Consider the following 23,646-nt stretch of genomic DNA (forward strand, 5'->3'; position numbering starts at 1 on the left):
CTCCCCTCACCCCCAGTGTTTTTTACGTAGAAAGCTTTCTGCTCACCTGCGTCTCCAGAGTCTTCTTCTCATTGGTCAGCTGCTCGAGCAACAGAGCCGTCCTCTCCGTCTTCTCAGTGACCTGGAAAAGAACGAGGGATCTCTTTAGCTCTCCACAGCACACAGTTTCTTTCAATAAAACGTAAAAATCTTGAGAAAACTATTGTTTTACCGATGCAATCAAAACACAGACAAACGGGTTAATAAACAGTTTTACCCAATGGCAGTAAAGGCCGTAAACTCTGGTAAAACTTTTCCACGCGCTATATTTTTAGGAATGTGCAATCATTCATTCTTCATTTGTATTTGTATTTGCCAACATCAAGCTACTTTAAAAATGAGTGTTTTTTTTCTTGTTTCATACATCAGTTTAGTTCACTGTGAGCCATTTGTTTGAGTTTAATAGTAACTATTTCAAAGGGAAAATTAACATACACGTACAAAAGAGTATCTATGAATTGAAATGTTTTTAAAGTTAAACATTTAATTCCTGTAATGTACATTTACACCTACAATATGTGGATATCTGAGGGACACAGAAAGCCCATTGTCAACACAACCATTTACATACCCTGACCTTTAAAAAAGGGCACATTTGCACAACCAGCAGACGTTATGTGACATTTGCATCCATCTTAATAACGCTAGAAGTTTTTTACGATCTATGCAGGCTCTACAAGGCAAATCATTGTGTTCTGTTTTATTTAAAAAAATTTTACTCAGCGTCATAACTTTTTTGGAACTGGGAGTGTACCTGCTGTTGCTCGTAATACATCAAGGGGGTAATGTTGCAGTTGAAAGGCCCAAAAAAAATTGAGCAGAACAATATTCGGCTGAGCTGATTCATGATCATTCACGGTTGGAAAGCTTTCATCAAAAGTCCGATAGGGACTCTGTTCTGCACACCGATCTAGACGGGTACTAATCATTCAAACCCACGACAACCAACCAGACTCAAGGTCTTTATAGAGAACGGACCGATAACACAGCATTCCTTACGCAAAGAGCAGAGGCTGTAATCAATAATGTTTTCATGAAGTGAGACAGAGACATGAAAGCTCCGGCTTTTAGGGGAGAACAAAAACTCCACTCTCAACATGGGAACCATAAAAGCTTCAGAAACTGCACGCTTCACGGCTTCTGCTCTTCAATACCAAAGCTTTCAGCTTTCACTCTTTGTGTTGTCTTACTCCATTTACTCATCTGCAACTCAAATGTCTGACATACGCACGAATACTGGGAATGTACGAGCATAAATATTGAATGAGGAGACCTACGGTGCTCCTTGTAGTTTGAGATGCCCTGCAGAGCCAGCAGTCGGAGTCACTGTGAGGAGACATTTCGGTTGGACAAAACCTTGTTTCCTTTCCAATCTCTCTTCTTTGTTTTTTTTCTTTGTTTTTTGTTTTTTTCGGTAAACTACTGAAAAGCCTTAACTTGCAAGATAGTGATCTATCAAAATATCAAACTGAACTGAACTTTGATAGATGTCAATGAGATCACAGATGATCACATATTTGTTAAAAAAAAAACGCAGTGATTGGTTAAATTTGCTGATGTGCGATTGACTTGGAAGTTCATTTGGATTAATTGCTGCAACTGCAACTTCGATATATTCCACTACATGTCAGACATAAATACTGCTCATCTAAAACACATTCAACTGGGGCAAACATGCTCCAACAATGTTTATGATGTTTAATCATACTTCCACATGTCCTTTATACTGGCGCTATGTAAAGACAAGTAAAATAAACTGAATCAACTGATTCTAAAACATCCCTTTCATGCAGAACCTTCAACTGTTACACAAGCAGCCACAGCCGGTGGGACCGTGTGTGTGTTCGGAATGTTTTAACAGCATCACATCAGCCTGAGGTCACACTTATCTTTACAGTGGAAGAAATTTAGCGGGTCTGAAGGTTGAAAAGAAAGATGAGCTAAGGAGGGATGACTGATGACAAACTTGTTTTAAAAACATTTGACTGGGGGCGTTTAAGGTACAACCGATTTTCCATTTTCCATCCAGGATACCAACAATAATTTGGTCAAATCAACCAGAGGCAGAAAGAATGACGATCAGCAGCTGCCTCAATCCGATATATGATGAGCATAAAACAAATGTTCCAACTTTCTGGAGAGAAAACGGCTTCTTTGAGAAGCTGCGATTATGTTGGTCACTTAGCCATAAGTGTTTATGCTGGGGCTTTAGGACAGAGCAGTCGGTGTCGTTACAAAGCTAATGGCTGCTCGATATCACGAGAATAGCTTCAGAAGAAGTCATACAGGGAGTACAATAAGGATAAACAAATGCAACCGCTCAGTTTCAACTTTTTTTTTTTTTTTTTTGTAGCATTAACAATAAGTCTTGGGTTTAGGTTACCGCATGTTACCAACTTCCGACAAATCAATTAGAAAATCAAAATCTTCAGATAAAACACACGTGGCCACAAACATGCAGAGTCCTACCTGTGTCAGCTGTGCTCTGAGATCCGTCTCTCTGCACTGACTCTCCTCTCGCAGGGTTTGGAAGTCTTTCTTTGAACGCCCCACGCTCTGCTCCAGCTCTGTCAGGACACAGCTGGACAACATCAGCCAACAATCCCCTTCATACAGACATCAGATCAAACAATGATCCCACAGGCAGCAGATGTGTTCACCTTGCACCATCTTTGCCGTCTTCCTCTTCTCCTCATCGGCGACCTCGAGCTTTTGCCTCTGAAATGGAGAAAACATCCGCGTGACTACAAGCTAATCACAAACACGGCAGCATTCTTGAACCTTGAGCTAAATGGAGAATGATGACTGGATCCAGAAAACCTGCACGGTTTGTCAATAAAAATGCCTCTCTTAATGAGGCCACTTTCATAAAGCCCACAAGCAAAACACCTCTTGGTGAGTTACAGATAAGACCCTCAAAAAGAGCAACTTCTTTAGCAATAAGGGGATGACACATTTCAATCAAGGACAGCGTAGTGGTAAGATTGCCACCTTTCATGTGGGTGACCTGGGTTCAAATCCTGACACCCCTGCATGAAAGGCACTACCCCCAGTAAGCAAAACCCCTTTAACCTACGCTCCTGCGATATGAGCGTAAGTCACTTTGGATAAAAAGCGTCTGCCTAATGAATGTAACTGTACTTAATCTTTTTTTTTTTTTTAGATCAACAGAACATTATTCTGCAACTGATTTGAAGTCATTTTAAACAAAAATGCAAACTAACTGAATATTTGCTTCACAACAAGAAAAATTCCTCTTTTTTGCAAAGCTGTGTCTTCCAAGTGGATCGTCACCTTGTAAAGACGATGCTGTTTTGACTGAGAATGGTAGCCTTCTAGTCTGGTGTGTTTAAACTATAAAATTCAATGAGAAACCATTATTTTTCCTTCCTTTGTCTATGAGAAGCTCCTGAATGAGATGCACACTGCTGACAGATGTTTGTGTGAACATGCACGGCCATATTGCAACACACAATAAAACAACACACAGAAATTGAATGGTTTATCAGAGGATTAAAGGTTTGTTGCACTCAGAATCTGGATTATGTGGTGCCTCTTCATGGTGGATCCACCTCTACCTTTTCCAGGGAAGGAGAAGTTGCACACAGAGTTTTAAACACAGGAAGTGACTTCACGCAGGAACAGAAATGAACCGTACAAAACAAAATAGGGAATCAGTTTGAAACATAATGCGGTGAACAGATGCTCTTTAAGCTCAAACTGGAGCAGAGAGTTAACAAACGGGAAGCCACAATTATTTCCACTGTAGATGAAACAAAATGCGTTTGATTCTACGCTCTGATTATTTAACATAAGAGCATGAAACAGGAGGCAATTAAGTCTTATTTTACTAAGATTTACACGTAATTCTTTAAGTAATCATGGATGACGGACCTGTACTCGTAGCATCTGTTACGGTAGTTTCAACACTGCATCACAACTGCTGATCATGTCACTTCTCAAAAATGGTGACACCATAAACAAAAACGGCAGCTAAAGTTGAGTGAATTTGTGACGAAGGGATTTAACACGTTTTCCAGTAACACAGACGAAGCAAAATCCACTTTTCTGCCTCCTTTTTTCTTACAGATCAAACTTTTGGTTAATTGAAACTCTTTCATGTTCGATGCCTTGATGAGAACAAAGAGCAAAAAAATCCACTCTTTCAACGTGAAACACATTTAAAAGGTTTACAAAGAAAAGAACGCGGCCTGTGTGCTCCAACTTTTGCAGGGATAAGTCGTTTGCCGACTCGACCCGCAGAGCTTTAAACACGAAACGCTCGTGAAGCACGACAGCGTGACTCATAAACTACGGACTTTTCTGCAGGAGTTTAAAGGCAGCAATAAACTAGTCATTCCGCAGAGACTGAAATGACAATCACACTCGGTCCATCCAGCCAGTTTTGTAAAGGAAGAGCTGCCGTTGAATAAATTCATGGATCACGTTTAATTGTTTGAAAAAACACAGTTTGAGTGTCGAAAAAACAGATGTATTCATCGCTGATGTGTAAATGTTCTGGTAACGGAGAGTGTGGACCTTCGGAAAACGTAAACTACGGTTTTATTTTAATGGAAAGGATTCATGCAAAGGAACTTGTTTCTTTGGACTTTTTTTCTTCTAAAGAAAACAGTTCAATGATGGTTTTGTTTCTTCTACAATGACAGTTTACTTTGTGAAACTTTCCCTTTGGATTCAAAGATAAGTTTGCAAAATTTCTCTTGATTGTTTGTTTATACAGAAAAAATGTATGTTTCATCAGTCAAGAGGGGGTAACATGGGAGAAACAGTGTTTCTTTTTGTCCTTGTGCTCCCATTTTCAGTTCTGAGGTCAGTCTTGACCCCTGTTTATCCCGAAAAAATTGTATCTATATCACCCCCAGTGATATAGAGAATCGTATTGCATATTAAATATTTTCCTGGGTATCAGGAGTTTGATGGTGTTATCACAGCAACCATACTACAGGGTTTCTTCCCTTCTTCTTACCAGGCTGGTTAGCTGCTGCTCCAGAGAGCTCTTGTCTTGATGCACCGACTGAACCTCTTTCAGTTTGCTCTCCAGGTCGACACTCAGCTCACTGATCTGTTGGGGACACAGAGTTCACAGATAGTATACACGTGTGCATCAGAGCAGAGCTGTATCAACACACAACCCACACATATAACATCTGCATAAATATAGAGACACAGAGAGGACTGACCGGAGAGCTGCTAAAAGAAATCATACTTCTACGTCCAGTTTAACACCTCGCCATATATTATAGATGACACTACTGACTAATCCTTTTAACGAGCAGGCTGTGTTACCAGCCCAGCTGAACAAAACACCCCTGCTGGGAATACTCTCCACAAACCTTTTTCTCCTGAGACTGAACCTGAGCTTTCAGGCAGCCGATCTGTTGCTGCGACAGAGACGCAGCATCCTCTTTCTGCCGGGACGCCCGGAGCCTGAGCTGGAGATCTGCCACCTCCCTCTCCAGCTCCATGATCCTGGAGCGCTCAGACACCGTGGCCACCTGTAGCAGAGAGCGCAGAGAGGAGGCATGATGGCAAACAGGAGACGGGGGGGCGGTTTCCTATCATATCCTAAATGTTAGTTTCAGCTAACGGCCCTGGTTTAATTATGTTTCAACTCAATGCCGCTTTCAGGGAGAGTTATTGATGGAGCAGCCGAAGGGATCGGTGCAGCTTGTTTTGAGACATTTCGGAGTTAACAGAGCTCTAACCAAAAAAAAGTGACATTGGATCTCTTAATTCTAAATGTATTAAGAGATATACATGGCCAAAGCGGATTTGTTTGCTAAGCAGTTAAAGGGCTCATCTAATTGACAAACCTGAGTGTCTCGTTCAGAAGCGACCTTTGTAATCCGTGGAGAGGAGAAAAGAATAAAGGGCTGATCACTTTTTTTTATTTCCAAACACACAGGGGACACGTAATTAAGTTTAAAAAAACGCTGGGAAGATTTTTGAAATAATTTGTCTCCTTCAGAGCCTACTTTGGAACATTAACACGAGGAATGTTGGCTAAAACAAACCAAACTTTTTGACTGGTCTAAAGAGAACCTGGTGCCAGTGGAGTCAGTGCGTTACTTTGACTCATCAAAGACAAGTCAAAGCTTCTTAAAGGATAATGGATGTCTTCAGCATTTGTCTTAAAGCAAGCAAGCCCCATGAAAGTCCCAACTGATGAATTCTGAAAGTAATTTCATTGCATCTAAGATCAGACAGACGTCAATATAATTGGAATCTTTATCTAAAGATTGACCTAGGATTCATTCAGGTATTAAAACAGACTCCTAACTCAAGGGATGAACCAATGTTGTGTCGACACATAACAGACAACTTAGCAAAGAACCAGTTTTAAATTGTATCTTTAGGCACTTTGTTACCAGCAGCCTGTCACAAAGACACATCATTTGTTCCCATTTCTTTAGTTTCATCTATGAGACGTCTATGTGAAGTCCTTAAGAAAGAGGAAAAGGTCCAGCAAAGACCCGACACATGACCTGAGAGATGCATCTGGACCTTCAGCTGATCCATCTACTGTTGGCCCAAGCCTCATCAGAAATGGGCTCCATGGAAGGGTGGCTGTCAAGAAGCCATTCTTAAGGAAGGGAAACAGGGAGAAAAGGCTGAGCTATGCCAAATGACACAAGAAGTGGACTGAAAATCAGTGGCAGCAGGTCTTATGGAGGGATGAATCCTCCCCAGAGCCCAGACCTCAACATTATTGAAGCAGTGTGGGATCAACTTGATGGAGAAAAGGCAGCCGACATCCAAAGAAGAGCTTTGGGATGTCCTTCAAGAAGCCTGGAGAGCTATTCCTGAAGACGACTTAAAGAAAGGACAGAAAGTTTGTCTAAGAGGGTTCAGGCTGTGTTGGAGAATAAAGGAGCTCAGACCAAATATTGACTTTAGAGCTCATTAGAATTTTCTCTTAAATACTGTATCTTCATTTGTGTTTGCACGTGTTTCCATGACCTCTCCCTGTCTTCCTGTTTTTCTGCAAATATATAAACCAATATCATGGGTGGCAACAGCCTGGTGGTGCCACAAATAAGGAAGGAAAGTAGAGCTGGTTTTGATCTTTTCGTGAAATTTGTTGAAAATGAGATTATAGAAAAATAAATAACAACATAAGAGACTAACCCTTTATCTTTTGTCAGTGTAAGAACCGCCCACAGACAGTTTTTACACCCATCACCGACAGTTGAAAATAGCACAATGTATTTGCAATCAGAAACACATTGTTGGTTCTTTTCATGGGATTTGCTGGCAGGAAAATGTTGAATGACGTCGGCCTTCAAAGTCAGCAGTGACGGAAGCAAACGATATCCTTTGATAAACTCAGGCACTCATGCATGTTCAGTATAATAAACCCGGGTTATTATAAAAGATACAGGCAGATGAGATGAGAAATTGTCAGTTCTCTTCATGCTGCAGTTGCTACAATAAATGCTGTGTATCATTAATAAAGCCAGTGGGGAAAAGCGTATCACGCAGTCCTGCTGTGGGACCACAAGCGCCAGCATTACCCTAGTGTCCTCTAAATCCCTCTGGAGTTTTTCAGCTTTGGTCTTTTCAAAGAGCAGGCTCTGCTCAAGCTCCTTTATGTGGGCATGCTCCAGCCTGGTCTGCGTCTGTTAGTAAGAGAAAGCAGGAGGAGAAGGAGAACAAACACTAATGCAACACTCACATGCCAGCCTTGTGGAACAGACGGAAAGAAAACTTTAAAAGGAAGAGCAGCCCGTAAGAAAAGCAGTGCTGGTATCATGAAGTCTGGTGCTTGAAATATTCCGGGTTAATCCCGAGACCTCGGATCTGTTTACTTCTATTCTGCCCAGTACTTCAAAAACAAACTCGGGCACTAATCCTTCTCAAGAGTGAGGAAGACACAGACAACAAGCATAGCGAAAGAAGATGAAGCCAAAAAGTGAAGTAAGAAAAGTGAGAAGAAAAACAGAAACAGGATGTGGAACCATGTCATGTTAGTGCTGAAGATGGTAAGAGTAATATGAGAGGAAGGGTACGCAAATGAGCGAATGAATGCAAATCAATGGAGCTGAGGAAGGATGAGCCTGAATAAGGAAGAAAATGAATTATTTACAGAGTGTAGGAGAAGGAAAAACCTCAAAGCCTCTTGTAATTTCTTAGTTATTCACGTGGGGTATAATAAAAGAGAACAGAGCAAAAAAAAGAGTCAGGATTCATGTGAAAAATAAAAGATGGAAATTCAAAAGGTCCACGAGAAACCTGGGGCTTGACATTACAGGTTTTAATTAAAGCGGGTGGGAACATAAAATTCTAATTTTATCTTGTTGACTCAAAGAAGACGTCCATTAAAGTCTGATAACATTTTACGGAGAATATGCTTCAGTGAATATCTGGGTACCTCGAGGTCTCCTTTGGTGATGCAGGCCTCCTCCACACGAAACTGCAGGTCCTCCACTTTCCTGTCGAACAGGGACAGAAATGAACTAATTCCACTTCAAAACAAGCAGCGTCTCACTGGTCGTTCATTAAAACACGAACGCTTTGCATCCAGACTGTGTTTATACTGTCTCAGGTCAATCCTCGTAATAAAAAGGGAGTGACCAGCAGTCAGGGTGGAAAAAGACGATTCTAACAACCTTAATGGTAGTTAAAGGGAAACAGAAAAGGGAAAACAGCATTTAAACATCGTTCACTTTTAATGAATAAGACTGTATGTAACCTGATTTGAACTCGTTTACTTTCTCTGTAAAGCAGGTAAGTGAATGTTATCCAGACGGCACTTCTCAAGAACAGATGTCACAAAGTGCTTCGAGAAAAATAGCATAATAGCACAACATGATGTCAAAGAAAGATAAAGAAGATCAAACAATACACTTCACAGTTAAATGGAAGTCAATTGAAATAGATGTGTTTTAAGTCAGATGGCTGTTGCAGTGAACTGGTTCAATACAGATAAACTGAGTTGGCTTAAAATTCAGAAAGATTATCAGGATTAATAGAAATTATTTGGTACTTATTAGACTGGTCTTGGATTTTTTTTAACGTTTTGAGATCCCACTTAAAACACTTTTAAAAGCTAACAAGCTAAATAAAAAGAGTCTCTTCACTGAACAACGACTTTATCTATTTATCCATTCATTTATTGATTGATCTATTTTTTTTTTTTTATATATCTACCATGTATGTATTATAGAAGAGGATTTTTACTAATCTATTTTATTCTAAAGAAAAGAAAATATCCCAGTACTATGGTGAACATAGAAACCTTTGTCTTTTATGATGATATTTTGTCTTTTGCTGCCCTCTCGGCAAGGGCTCCCTGGAAGAAGGAATCTTGTATCTCAATGGGAGCCCCCTGGCTAAATATATATAAATATATGTGTGTGTATATGTCTAACTCCAAGCTGAAAAGCAAAAATATGCTGAAATATTTCCACCTGTTGCTGATCTAAATTGTTTAAGGGGAGCTTGTTAACTTTCTGTTAATTCAATAAACCGTCTGTTTGTGATTGTCCACCTTCCTCTCTGTACTGCATTCACCTTGTTTCTCCACCAAATCAACTGCAGCAGCTGCAGAGACGAGCAATATCCCCATTCCCATGTTTGTTAGTAGGAGTAATGGATTTTTATTTAGATCCTAAAAAAGGGAGATATTCCAGCCTGTCATATACATATACAAGTACATAAGTACACTCGTAACATAGGTGTTGTTTCCTCACAGAAGCAACAGTGTAGCTACAATCTGTGGGGCAGTGTTTTAATAACCTGAGCCAGTTCCAGAGTCATCAGTACCAACTGTGAGTTGTTGTAAAAGAAAACTTTCAATCATGCATTTTTCCATCAGTTTGGCGTATGCTGGTCCAGCCTCTCGGGTTATCTGCTGTACACACCGTCAAACGGCCATGAACCCTGCGCAGGTTACATGTGTGAGGTCAGAGCACCCACCTCTTCTCCTCCTCCAGCTGGTTGAGCAGCTCCACTTTGTCTCGATCCGCAGCCTCCACCAGCGAACGCAGCTGATCCAGCTTGGCCTCCATCTCCACCGCGTACTGAAACGCCAAATATCGGGCATTTATCGATGACCGCACCGATCTCAGAGCCCTTATATTTACACCTGCTGATGAAGTTATCCTGAACATATTCTGAATTTATTCCACATCTGTATATTTACTCGGGCATTTGAACAATGCTACATTACGCTCAAGTGTTCAAGAATAATACAAATAACAATTGCAAACTATATCTTGAATTAATCTCAGAATAGGAGTTAAAGTGTGCACACTGTGAATTCAGTATAAAATGTTACTTTACAAATTCTTATGATTAATTAAATGTCGGTAAACTCTAATAAATACGAGGTCTCTTTATATATTTTCAAATTACATTTAACATTTAGCCTTTTATAAGACTTATATGTACAAAAAAACAATCAAACTATCTAATAAGTTTTAAAGTTTATATCTTAGTGCTATCAACATTTTGTTTACTTTCCGAATCCTGCGGCTTTTTAGGCTTTTCTGGGTCACATCTGATTTCTAATGACTCGTCGTGATTCGAGATGTTTTTGATAATTAAAAAAAAGACTTTTTGAGCACTAAAGTCACGACACTTCAGTCCGTCCTGTGCTTTTGAAATAAATTCACAATACAAACTATAACATTTAAGAATATAATCTAAGATGGCACAAGATTCGGTGAGAGAAACTATCACTGGAAGGATTCATGAGAGGATCAGAGTGTCATTTTATTGTCATTCAATGGAATAAAAAAGGGAAACCTCAACCTGAAGGCAAAGATTCATTTGTCAGGGATCTAGAATCCCTTTTTCTTGTTATTTCCATTGTGTTTTCTTCTCTACGACGGCTTCCCAGAGACATTTGTGTTAAACTTTATCGTTATCACCTCGATCGTAGCCACCTGACATAAGTTACCACGCTTAGAGTGCAAGTATTTAACATATCAAGGCAGTAAAAAGTTATAAGATCATATACTAAAGACACGGATGTCTTAGACCAGAGACATCCGATGTTGACATCCCTGTCTTAGACGAGAAGTTTAGCATCTCAAAATGACTTTCTGACATTCTAATTCAGAACTCCTTAAAAAAACATCTTTTGGAAGCTTAAAAACGAAGGAATCATAGACGCAGAGGTTTATTACTTTCATGTGCGCATGTGTCTGACCTGCTCGCGGCCTTTCCTCAGCAGAGTCAGCTCCTGCTGCACCTCTCCTGCGTGGCTGGTTGCTTTGGCCACCTCGCACCTCTCCACGTCCCTCTCTGCCAGCAGCTGCTCGATGTGCTGCTGCTTCTCCTTCAGAGCCTCCTGCAGCGCCGTGGTGCCCGAAATCTTACGAGCGTAGCGAGCCGACGTCTCCGTCAGCTGAAAGAAAAGAAGACGTGCGTCTTTATTCGTCTTTTGTTGAGCACCTTTGTGACGTCTGTTCTTATAAAGACTAAATTTTCTTATTAAAGACTCCAGGAAGTAAATACTCCCAGATAATAAATAGTCTGCTTTAGAGGTTCGAGTTAAAAAAATAAATACAATTTTGAAATATTTTTGGAAATTTGACAAAATATAAAGTTTATGTTTGTGAGTTAGGCAGAGAGATCACCTCTATATCTTTTGAAAAAGCCAAATTAATTGTTTCTCTTGCGGCCTTCTGCTGAACAAAGCTAACCTTCTTCTCGCTGTGGGATTTGTAAGAATATGTTGAACCATCATTGTTAAATGGCTACATTGGGCTGTAAATTAATCACATGGTTTTCATATATGGTTACATTTTATTCCTGACTCGTCTACTAGCTGACTTCCTTAATAAATAACACTGATCGAACTTCGAAATGACTTATTTTCTCTAGTGCTGGCGACTTGCCGGCGTCATACTCAAAATAACATTTCTTAGTTACCGTATGTTGAACTAATGCCTGTCATACATGTTCACAAGTTCAGCTGTTGTAGTTGCCATCCATTCCTGCTGCACATACACAGCAAAATGAACTAAATTTCATTATTTTAACAAGCTCTCTGGGACACACGAATGATTTTCTGGGATTTTCTTGCTGTCTGAAAGGTGAAATGGAGGTAAACGCAAGTCATATCAAGTCATGAAATTTGGTACAAATCCAAAGAGCAAAATAGGACATATAAAGCTTGTGAGTATGCGGCGTCACCTGGAGGTGAAGCGCAGAGCACTACTGTTTGGACGCTGAGTATACTCGTTTATACATTTCAGTTTGACATCAAACTGATTGGCCCGAAACTTTTTAACTTAATATCAGCTAAATCTCTAGTCATCCAGGTCATGGTAGTCCTAAGAGCTTGAATAAGGGCAATTGGACTTTTTTTTTTTTTTTTCTTGATTCTTGAAGATGTTTCACCTCTTATCTGAAAGGTGTTCCAAACTGGTAAATGGAGAGTATCATCTTATAAGCAGCCAAGAGGCTGTTCACAATAGGTCGGTTTGTTTAGGTCACAAGGTTGTCCCTGAACCACCTGACCAATGTGTAGATCGTTTAAGCCAGTCTCAGTGTTCAGAAGTGAAAAAACCTTGCTGATGAGAGGTGAAATATCAAGAAATTTAAGTCCAGTCGTCCTGATTCAAGTTCCTCAAGGACCGGTCCAGCTGTTTCTGACAAGACAAAAAGCTATGACAAAAGAATTATAATAAATAAATTTGAAAAAAAAAAACATTTGTGAAGCAAATAGATCAATTGATAAAAGATACGATAAGTTTGAAATTACTTCTTGGCTTCATTCTTGATAAGAGCAAAATCATAGATTTCATTGTTATAAAAGTCAAATATTACAATACATACACTTTTATATGGGTAATATTAAAAGAAAAGAGAAGAAGAACTGGATAGAACTTTTTAGTTTTTAACCCTAATAAGAATGTCGTTTGAATTCTATTCTGTAAATAATCCCAACACGTATTTTCTTTCTGAGATACAGCTCTGCAGTGCGGCTTGAGTCTCACCAGTCCTACCCGGCTGGGTTTGCCACTGATGGAGGAGGTGGCGGAGCTGAGGGAGCTGATGGAGGACGCACTGGGGCTCCTCTTGAGCGTGGACCTCCTCCGTGAGCTCTTTGCCTTGCTAGGGGTGGTGCTGGGGAAGCCAATCCGTGTCACCTTGTGGACGGGAGCAAACAGGCCGTACCTGGGCAAACACTGGAAATATCTGAGAGGAAAAGTCACACAGCTTAATAACAATGAATGACCTGGTGACTTAAGAAAATCCACAGGCATCGTTGTGACAGTTTCATGCAGGAACCATTTTGTTTCCGCCAAACCTAAACTGTTAACTGCATCTGTTGCATCTGCATATGTTGCACAAACTAAATCTGCCAAAAGTGAATCTGAACTCAACAGCAGATTCGCCCTGGATCTGTGTTTCTTCACCTGTTCCCAGCGACAGCGCCGTCATTCTTGCCAAGAGGTTCATCCAGTTCCACTCCACACCACTCCCCTTTGGCGAACTCTGTTTCTCCCAGAAACCGCACCACTCCTGCCTTCGTACCACCAACCTACAAACCAAAAAAACAAATACAGAATTTATTTGGGGTTAAATCAAACAAACCTCCTCACGACCAAGTAGATTTCACCCGGATTAAACAAGCGTTTCAACCAATTTGTTCGCCAATCGCTGTGCTTCTTACCAACACGCGATCTCCCAGCCTCATCTCCCTCCTGTTCTTCTTCATCGAGTCCGGGTCTGAAAGGTTGGACACCGACTCGCTGGACGTCACCATTCGCGTAAGCGCACTGCTGGTCTTTATGCTGGTGGCCTGGGCTGAGCAGAGACATAAGTTTTCATACGGTGATTCAAAAGTGCTCTAAAGCTTCTAAACTCCACCAAACGGAAGGTGACGCGAGTTAAGAACGGCTAAGTTAAGTGGAGCAGGAACTTTTTTTAATTTGAAAATGCTGAATGTGACTCACATGACTGATCACATGGACAAATAACTGTTTCTGGCTCTAGAGAATAAACACTACAAACCACTACTCTTACAGGTCTGCAAATAAAAAAGCCAACTTCATGTGACACTGGATAAAATATACATCACTCTGAGAGAATATGGCCAGTCATGACTTTTAGACTTCATGACCTGAGATGCTACAGTACTGTGCTAAAGTCTTGCGCCACACCTCATTTCTTTATATTTGTCCATCGTCTTATTTTCAACAAGTCTCATTAAGCATCCAAAGCAACAGTCTGTCAGTGCATTTCTCGGTACTTTTAGATTTTTCTTCCGTATCTGTGGCACCAACACAGAATTTATTGAAGCATGCACAAACATATATGTAAATAGAATATTTAAGAGAAAAACAGAGTTTGTACAATTCTGATGAGTTCTAAAGTCAATATTTGGTCTGAGCTCCTTTTTTCTCCAACACAGCCTGAACCCTCTCAGACAAGCTTTCTGTTCTTTCTTTAAGTAGTCTTCAGGAATAGTTCTCCAGGCTTCTTGAAGGACATCCCAAAGCTCTTCTTTGGATGTCGGCTGCCTTTTGTTCCGTTCTCTGTCAGTTGATCCCACACTGCTTCAATAATGTTGAGGTCGGGGCTCTGGGGAGGATTCATCCCTCCATCAGACCTGCTGCCACTGATTCTCAGTCCACTTCTTGTGTCATTTGGCATAGCTCAGCCTTTTCTCCCTGTTTCCCTTCCTTAAGAACGGCTTCTTGACAGCCACCCTTCCATGGAAGCCATTTCTGATGAGGCTTTCTTAAGGACACCACTTTCAGACACTGTTCATCTGCTGTCCATAGTTTTTTTTTTTTTAGGCCTGACACTTCTTCTTTTGTCCTCCACTTGTCCAGCTTCCTCATATGTTTAAGGACACACTGCACACCATGCTGAGATATGCCAAGTTTTCAGCTAATAGCTCTTTGGGAATCAGCTTGTTGGAGCAAAAATACTTTTTTCTGTCTGTCGAACTGTGTTATCTTTGCTGTTTTTCACAGATGTAACTAAATAAATGGGAACAAATGATGTGTCTTTGTGACAGACTGCAGGTAACAAAGAGTCTAAAGATACTTTAAAACTGGTTATTTGCTAAGTTGTCTGTTATGTGTGGACACAACACTGGTTCATCCCTTGAGTTAGGAGTTGTTTGTATGCCTGAATAAATCATAGGTCAGAGTTAAGTGGTTTAACAAACTAAAAAAGACATTCCTCAGAAAATGGTCAGGTACAAGAACTGGACAGGAAATGATCGAAAAAGCAGCGAATGTCCAAAAAAAATCTTTAAAAGACCTTCAGAAAGGCTGGAGAACTATTGTTCAAGACAGTCTGGCTGCTTGGAAGGAAAATATAAAGAAATATGAGCTGTATTCAAAATCTCACAAACTTTCTGGTAGTTACCGGGGGGGATCGGGCCGGCAGGTGCAGACTCGCTTGTTGCGGAAGCTGCTGGTGCTGGGCTTGCTTGATCCCCGTTGGCCTCCTTCTCAGGCAGCACCGTCCTGGACAGCTTTGAAGGCCGTGTGAAGATGCCCCGCCCATCTTCACACTGGAAGTACCGGACACCCGCCACCGACCCGTCGTTCTTCCCGATCGGCTCATCCAGCACGATGCCCGCCCACTGCCCAGGAGCAAACTGCGTGCCCCCGACAAACTGTACCTGTCCGGGCTTGTTGCCATTCACCCAGACCCTGTCGCCGATCTGAAAGTCCATGTTTCCATCCTGGGTTGGTGAGGTCACACTGCCTGTGGACTTCTCCGGAGGAACTGGCTTTGGAGCACCTGATATCAGAATAATTTTTATTCAAAGATATTCAGTCCTTCAAATTATTCTCAGTGATTTCAAATAGTAATTTTGCTTTAAATACACATCTGCAGCACTTATATTAACGTTCGTATAATGCTTTTCACGTGTCTTATTAACACGTCAATCACTTCTCACCAGACGACGGGGACGTTTTCGATGGCACGCCAGATGGACGGAGTATTTTACTGGGAGGTTTCAGCCCGCTGGCCTTGCCCGATGTACTCATGGCTCCCTGTTTGTTCAGAGGTGGGGGGGCCTGATCGAGGCAGGGGACAAGGCCTTCCCCACCACCCCAATCTGTCCCAGTGTGATGGGAGGGATCTGGAAAACCAAGGAAAAATAAGAATTCTTAATCGACCCAAGAACAGAAACACAACATTTCAGTCGGGCAACACACAAATAAACATGATGTGGATGTTAGGAGTCAAACAAGCTGGTATAAAACATAAAAACAGGCACAATATCAGGGTCCTTTCAATGTTCAAGTTACATATTATTGCTTCAGAATACAAGCTCATAGTTACTGATATTTAAAGAGCTTAAATTCCCAAGAAACACACAAACATTCTGTAAATAAGCATCGACCAGCGTTATGTCAGCTTTCAGCCAGCAAATTTTCATTTTAAACAATAATACATTTAAAAAGTCGATTTTTATCAAATTGGTAAAAGTGATGTGTCTCATCTCAGCGCAGTTATAAAGTAGGATGAAGATAGTTATATTTGACACACACCAAGGTTCAACTGAGTGTTTGGCAGGTGAATTTTACCTTTAAACTTTGCCTGCTTGTCAGATGAACCCAGCAGTTAAGCGTGTTTCCTGGTGGCAGTTCCCCTGATTAGCCACCTCGGCACTCGGTTGTTGACAAAGGTGTATCTTGTTCAAAGAGATCAACAGGACACACCTCTAGGGATCAGCATCAAAAACCTCTATTCATCGAGACCTTCATCGCCACCCAAAACCACATCGGCATTTCTGTGTGAGCGGCTCGGACAACGCAGTGCCCTGAGTCTGAACGAGGTCTTATTTTTCTGCCCGTTATTGTTGTAAGTGGTGGAGAAGTCGCCAGACCACAGAGATGATTCACTCCGACTGCAACAAGACGGACTTTGTTTCACACGCTGTGTTTTCATCGACACAGACCTTCACATTTGAGCCTTAAAATGCGTTGGACTAGCGTTTGCTTTTTGCAGATACATCTGTACCAGACTCCACGTCAGCCAATAAATAATTTGATATATTCGTGTGAAATGGTACACTCACAACGCTCTAACTTTACGGGGATTTTACTGCAGCCTTAGATCTCTTATTACATAACAAAGTGTATTCATTCTTCATTCAAGGTAATAAAAGTTAAATGCATTTACGTTTTTAACACCACTGGAGTGTTAGGGAGTCCTCTGACTGCAGCTAACACACTGAAAGGCTCATGATTTCTTTACACTATACCACTTCAAAATAAACAAAATATCCCTTTAAGATACTCACGTCCAAATTGAAGGAAGGGTTTAGGAGTTACAGCTCTTCATTTCAAATGTAATGAGATGTTAAATATTCTTGCTTAAGGATCTTTTGAAAGAAATGACTGCCTGAAGTCTGGAGCTCCTCACTCTTTTCAATTATTGTTTGTTTTGAGGTCTTTCAGCCTTTGGTTCTGGCTTCTGTAGGTGAAATAAAACTAAACTGGGTTGAGAGAAAAAAACTAAACTTTATTTTGCAGCATGTTTCGGGTCATTCTCCATCTTTGTCTCAATCTGAGTTGACACAACATCCCTGTACACTTCAGAATTCACCAATCTGCTTCTGCCTTCCTTCACACCATTAGACACTGGTGACGCAGGGACCGGAAGCCATGCATGTCCACGGCGTCATACTGCCTTCAGGTGATTTACAGGCGATGTTGTATCTTTCAATCATGAGCCACCCTTTTTTTTTTTTTTTCCCCACCTGTCAATCTTCATTTCTTCTGCCCGAATAATAATGTCCCGGAACTGCTATAGTTTCTGACAAAGTCTAAGCTGACCTTTCTCCTTTCAGTTTCTGAATGTTTCTGCTCTGCTCTTGTGAGATCTGCTGTTTACGGTGTGTCTCCCTCCTGAAGTTTTTTTTAAAATCATGGAAAGGATCCTCGATCATCCACTCCTGTTGTCTTCTGTGAACGTCCAGGTCTTTTCATGCTGTCAAACTCACTTAAAAGTTGTTTTTTTTCTCTGAATGATCCAAACTGTAGAATGGTCTCCTAATTAACACTCCAACTTCTTCTTCTTCTTTTTTTTTTATTGTTGTTTCAGCCTATAAAAATAGCCTGTTTCAATTCCATTGAGTACCCTGGAATCAGCTTGTAATTTACATTTCGAAAACGAATATCTACACGTCTCACTATGTTAGTTTGTCGAGTTTAAAGAGCTGTTACACCTGCTAATTGACAGGAAACCTGTCCCAAAAAAAGAGCTGTCAGTGGAAATAATGGAAAGGATTATAAAACTCTTTCAAAAAGTTAACTTAGAGTCAACTTAGAGTGTGGTAAATATGTTGCTTGGTCCCAGTCAGCTGTGTCTAAAATTTGGGGCAAGTACAAACAAAATTGGGAAAGTTGTAAAAGGGAAACATACAGGTCGACCAAGGAAGACGTCAAAGCGTCAAGACAGAAAACTCAAAGCAATATGCCTGAAAATATGGGCTAAGGAGAAGCTGTTATGGATTGTGGACCACCAGCCTGCAAAAAAAAAAACAAGCACATTTCCACCATCATTGGCGATGAGGGGTTGATGTCAGGTAAAGGACCAAGGGAGACGGCGACACTCTTTTCATTCAGTCGGTATAAAGGAGATTTGGTGATGCTGAGGTCCTATTTCAGGATGATGATGCATCTTGGCACAGTGGAAGGAGTGTTCAAACTTTTCTTCAAGAAATTAAATGAATCCTCCAGGAGTGGTGATATTTTGTCAGGGCTTGCAGAGCTTCATTACACCCATGGTATTAAAAACCTAGGCAAACACTACAATACAGCTCCTCAGCCTGACAAAAAATTCATTCTATTCTAGCTCAACATTGATCTGTAGCCACAGGCAGGCAGTAGACACCTATATGATGACCAGGCACAAGAAGAAGGTGTAAGATTATGCTGGAACATTACCTCAGAGCTCCTAACCCCGCCCAGACGGAGCAACCAGAGCAAAACAACAAGCACACATGGAGCTGTCAAACCTCAGCCCCGACGCTCCCCAGTCTCACAGACAACTGTGGTGCTCAAAGCTTTACATATCACCCATAAATAAATTCATAAGCCGTCAGCGTAGAGCCACACAATGAGGCTGGTCCGTGTGGTTTTGTGTGTGTGTCGTCTCTGGGCTGGGCTGGGCTGGGCTGGGCTGGGCTCTGACATATCTGGAGCTACAGCAGGATAACTTCAACTCAACACCCTACTCAAGAAATTTCACGTCGCCAGTTTGCTCCGATTCACGGACTTATTTAGCAGCAAGTAGGATGAGATTATGACATATTTTGTGTCCTGCACCTAAAGCCATTCCCTGTTGGAATGCCAAAGCTAGCTAGCCTTAGATTAGCAAGAAAACCACAAACTGAGCCTGATGTAAAACAACCACAAATTCAAGTACACAGCGGTGGAAAAAAAAAAAAGTTATTGTGAGAGCTTACTTGGTCTTTTTGAGTGAACTGGGTCTCAGTGAGGGAAGTCTTGGGAAGGTGCTGCGTACCTTGCACCGTTACATGTTTTTTCCAGCGGCTCCCGTTTCCCTGCCCAGCCCCGACAGACACAGCCTGACGTCACCTTGGAAACTGGTGCCTCCTTCAGGGACACAAACATGAGCTCGTACTTTTTAAATTCAATCATAAAAAAAAATGGTTCCTCAAATCAGAGAAGAAAGCAAAACAGGTGATTAAGATCAACAAATATATATATATATATGTATATTTTTTATTTAAATGACAGTGAGCTGACAACTGTAACTAAAGCAAAATACTTGGGTCATATTCTTAGGAATGACTTATGTGATGATGATGATATTCAGCGTCAGTGTTGCAAGCTGTATGCTCAAGCGAATATGCTGGCATGAAAATTTTATATGTGTACGAAGGAGGTCAAAATATCTCTTTTATAAAACTTACTGTACTCCACTATATACAGCTCATCTTTGGTGTAGTTACAGCAGAACTAATATGAATAAGATCAAGGTGGCTTATAATGATGCACTTAGAATTTTGCTTAAGGCTCCAAGGTGGGAAAGTGCAAGTGCTCTCTTTGTCACTGCAAATGTGCCCACATTTCAGGCTCTAATGAGGAGCCTTATGTATAAATTTATGTGTACATTAAATATATCAAGAAATAGAATCATAAGTTGTCTGTCTAATATAAAGGAAAGTGACACCCAATACAATTCTGACATCTGGAAATACTGGAAAAGCCAATTGTATGTGGGCTTATCCCCAATCTGATTTTTAATTAAATGATTGTCTCTGTGTGTGGGGTGGGGGGTTGTATGTCTTTTAATGTATTTTTAATGTATTGCATATTCTTATCTGGACCTTGAGTCTGTGAAATAAAGTTTATTATATATATATATAATCCTGCCCCCCTGAGAAATGCCCTGTCCATCCAAAGAAAACTGTCCAATTAATCTGCAAAGTTTATAGCTTTATTTATTTTTTGTTATCGTGTGTCCCCCCCCGTAACCTTAACCCCTTGCTGCTAAAAAAAAAGGCGTTTTTCACATTTTCGGATGTTTTTGTTATATATGATGATCTGAAATGTAGACTTGATGAAGGTAATAAAAAGCTGGAGTTGGCTGGATGTCTTGCCCCAAGTATCTACTCAACCCCCCCCCCCCCCAGATGAGCTAACTGCCCACCCACACATGCCATTCTGGTCACACCTCTGGTTAAACCGTTTATTCCCTTGATCATTGTGGGAAATGCGAGACCACTGGCTTATGATAGAGATGCCGCAGGAATATCAGGAAGGCAATATTTTTGCATCAAGACATGACTGCAGGAACAACTCTAACACTTCTCTGCTTAGCTTTAAGACTATACAGGCAGACAGAGTGACTGCAGACAGAAGGGTAACAGTGAAAATAGGGGGATTACAGTGCTTGTAATAGATGGTGTAATCCTGGACATGTCACAGAGAAAGAGAGTCTCTGCACACCAGATGTTGAATTTTAATGTGAGTTTTTGTTCTTGTTGTCTACTGAGAGTTCACCTGTGTTACCCACCAGTGCTGCATGTGAACTCATCAGCTGAGTTGTTCCCACGCTACAACAACAGCCTCTCTGCTCCACTTATAGCACATCTTTAAGAATAATGATTACTTCAGCAATATAATTTCCCTTCAGGGATTAATAGAGTGTTATTGAATTTAAACTAATTGAATTTCCATCCTGGAAGAAGAGGTGGATGTGGTCGAGGACAACAGATTAGTGGGTGTTTGCCTGAACACCGGACTAAACTGGAAGTGCAAACTAGAGGCTGTATAAAAAAGGGAGAGAGACAGAGCAAACTCTGCTTCTTGAGGAAGATCCTGTCCTTAAACATCTGCACCTAGTTGTTGCAGGTCTTCTGTAAGCATGCTGTCGATTGTTAAGTCTTCACTGCCATGACGTGCCAAGAACAGAACCAGAACCAGGCTACAAACGAAAGGTGATCGGTGATCGTAGATCATAAACCAGCTTCCTTCCTTTGTATTAGATCTGTTGAGCAATTCAAATCAAAGCTACAGACTAATCTCTTCTCAGCCTTCCTTACAAGTTGGGCAGTTTTGGCATCCAAGCAGATTTTTTTTTTCTTAAACTGTCAATTTTAGGACGTATCATTTATTGTTGTTTTTATTTTTATTCTGTGAAGCACTTTGGTCGACCTCAGCTCTTTTTAAAAGTGGTATACAAATGAAGGTGGCTATGTACATGATGTCACTACGGATGCAATAAATGTGTGATGCTTTTGGAAAACTACCAGTCCAGGATGGTAAAGTTATCTTTTCTTAAACCACTGATGTCTTTTTCTAAGGTGTCTTTCCTTGATATTGTCAGAATACGTGAGGTTGAGTAAATACGGTGGAAGAAATTTGTAAAGACATTGTAACATTGACTGTGCTACAATGAGAATCCAACCACTTACACTAAGCTGTGATTTGTCTGCCGCACTAAATCAACAGATGTTAGAAAAAACATTCCACATATTGCCTATTTGCAGTGTAAATCCCCATATAAATCATCTGTATTTGGTGTTTCAACATGTATCATTTTTGAAGACAAGTGTGGTCAGAGACATCCAAGCTTGTGTGACCCCTGCTGCATCAAATGACATGGCCAAGGAGAGAGACCGCAGGCCATGACTCTGCAGAGAAGGTGAGACCGTGGTGAACTTGGTTTGATATTGGATATTCGACAGATATTCACAATAAGGAAATAAGGTGTCTTTTTTTCCAATACCTCCTAAGCCATGTGACCTAGTGACTCCAAACCAATGCAGAATAGTTCTCCTATGTAGTACCAACCACATACAACTTTTTTAAAGCCAATTGTATGCACACGCTATTTTATATGTTTGTTTTTTTAAGGAAAATCCATTATTTCCTATAGGGAATGGTCTCTTTTTTTCAATACCTCCCAAGCCATGTGACCTAGTGACTCCAAACCAATGCAGACTAGTTCTCCTATGTAGTACCAACCATAGACACCTCAATATGAAGTAATAGTTTGCATCCTCTATTTTTTTGGTCACTGTCATTCAAGCTCATGGTCGCCACCCACTGGTCAACCTGCATTGTGGATTATGAACCCTGGAGTGTTTTTTACACTGTAGGCCTATAGTTAGAGTTATAGCCAACTTATATGAAACCATTGATTTTTATTATGATCTGTCGCTCCCCTTTGATGATAATGATGATAAAATGTTATTGTACATTGTGTGTAGTAGTGGTAGTGCAAAATAAAAAAGTAAACGGTGTAGGGCTATAATCAGTGCAAAGCTGTCACTGTTGTTAAATTGAATTTATTGAGAAGTATGGACTAGCTCTATGCCAACTACAGCTCTGTTTACCAGCCTGTCAAGTCATCCAACATCCCTCTTCTTTATGCTACCTCCCTAGCAAAATTCAGCATAGGAAAGGACACTGGCAAGATTATTAGTGCCACATAGCAGAACAGTTTTTTATTGGTTTGGGGTGTTTGGGTTCCATAACATGGAAGCTATTGAGCAAAAAGCTGTTTTCCACAAGAAATGAATGGAATTCTTAAAAAAATATAGGATGCAAACTATTACTTCATATTGAGGTGTCTATGGTTGGTACTACATAGGAGAACTATTCTGCATTGGTTTGGAGTCACTAGGTCACATGGCTTGGGAGGTATTGGAAAAAAAAGACACCTTATTTCCTTATTGTGAATATCTGTCGAATATCCGAATATCCAATATCAAACCAACTTCACCACGGTGAAGGTGATCGGCTGCAATCTGCCATCTCTACAGGACCACCAGGACCCTGGGGCGAACAGGAAAGACTGTGGCTGACCCTTCCCTGTCGCGGTTTCGTGGTGGAAGACAGAGGAGGACACAAATGCAGAGAGCAGACAAATAGAGACCATAAACTAAACTGGGAAAACAAAAGCTAAATTTCAGAGAAAACCAGATGAGGAGGGGACTGATGAGACCAAAAAGAGAGGTGTGTGGGAGAGCCGAGGCGACCAAACAGGGGAGAGGGGGAGACTGAGAGGGAAAATACTAGAAACTGAACTAAGATCAGAACTTGGACAAGACTAAACTAAGGGATCAGTTTGATATGAACCAACCAACAGAATATTCATTAAACTGCAGTCTGCAGT

The 23,646-nt window shown here is 40.8% G+C and overlaps 1 protein-coding gene across 4 annotated transcripts in view; it reads right to left on the reverse strand.

The window, feature by feature from the left end:
- Window positions 1-19,575, reverse strand: part of clip1b (CAP-GLY domain containing linker protein 1b) — a 44,538-nt gene extending 24,963 nt beyond the window's left edge. Inside the window, exons 1-16 of one of the 4 annotated variants that reach the window (XM_075455929.1) lie at window positions 19,463-19,575; window positions 16,575-16,681; window positions 15,941-16,126; window positions 15,400-15,780; window positions 13,691-13,824; window positions 13,434-13,558; window positions 13,011-13,212; window positions 11,216-11,413; window positions 9,979-10,082; window positions 8,432-8,492; window positions 7,575-7,679; window positions 5,394-5,555; window positions 5,027-5,122; window positions 2,700-2,757; window positions 2,509-2,606; window positions 47-121 (exon numbers count right to left, since the gene is read on the reverse strand). In XM_075455929.1, the coding sequence (XP_075312044.1) occupies window positions 47-121; window positions 2,509-2,606; window positions 2,700-2,757; window positions 5,027-5,122; window positions 5,394-5,555; window positions 7,575-7,679; window positions 8,432-8,492; window positions 9,979-10,082; window positions 11,216-11,413; window positions 13,011-13,212; window positions 13,434-13,558; window positions 13,691-13,824; window positions 15,400-15,780; window positions 15,941-16,031 (1,890 nt within the window). In that variant the 5' untranslated portion in view covers window positions 16,032-16,126; window positions 16,575-16,681; window positions 19,463-19,575. The remainder of the gene's footprint in view (window positions 1-46; window positions 122-2,508; window positions 2,607-2,699; window positions 2,758-5,026; window positions 5,123-5,393; window positions 5,556-7,574; window positions 7,680-8,431; window positions 8,493-9,978; window positions 10,083-11,215; window positions 11,414-13,010; window positions 13,213-13,433; window positions 13,559-13,690; window positions 13,825-15,399; window positions 15,781-15,940; window positions 16,127-16,574; window positions 16,682-19,462) is intronic. The other 3 variants (XM_075455930.1, XM_075455928.1, XM_075455931.1) reach the window with 3 other exon arrangements.
- Window positions 19,576-23,646: the final 4,071 nt, after the last annotated feature.

This window comes from Odontesthes bonariensis, chromosome 22, assembly GCF_027942865.1.
Source record: "Odontesthes bonariensis isolate fOdoBon6 chromosome 22, fOdoBon6.hap1, whole genome shotgun sequence".
NCBI classification, from domain to species: domain Eukaryota; kingdom Metazoa; phylum Chordata; class Actinopteri; order Atheriniformes; family Atherinopsidae; genus Odontesthes; species Odontesthes bonariensis.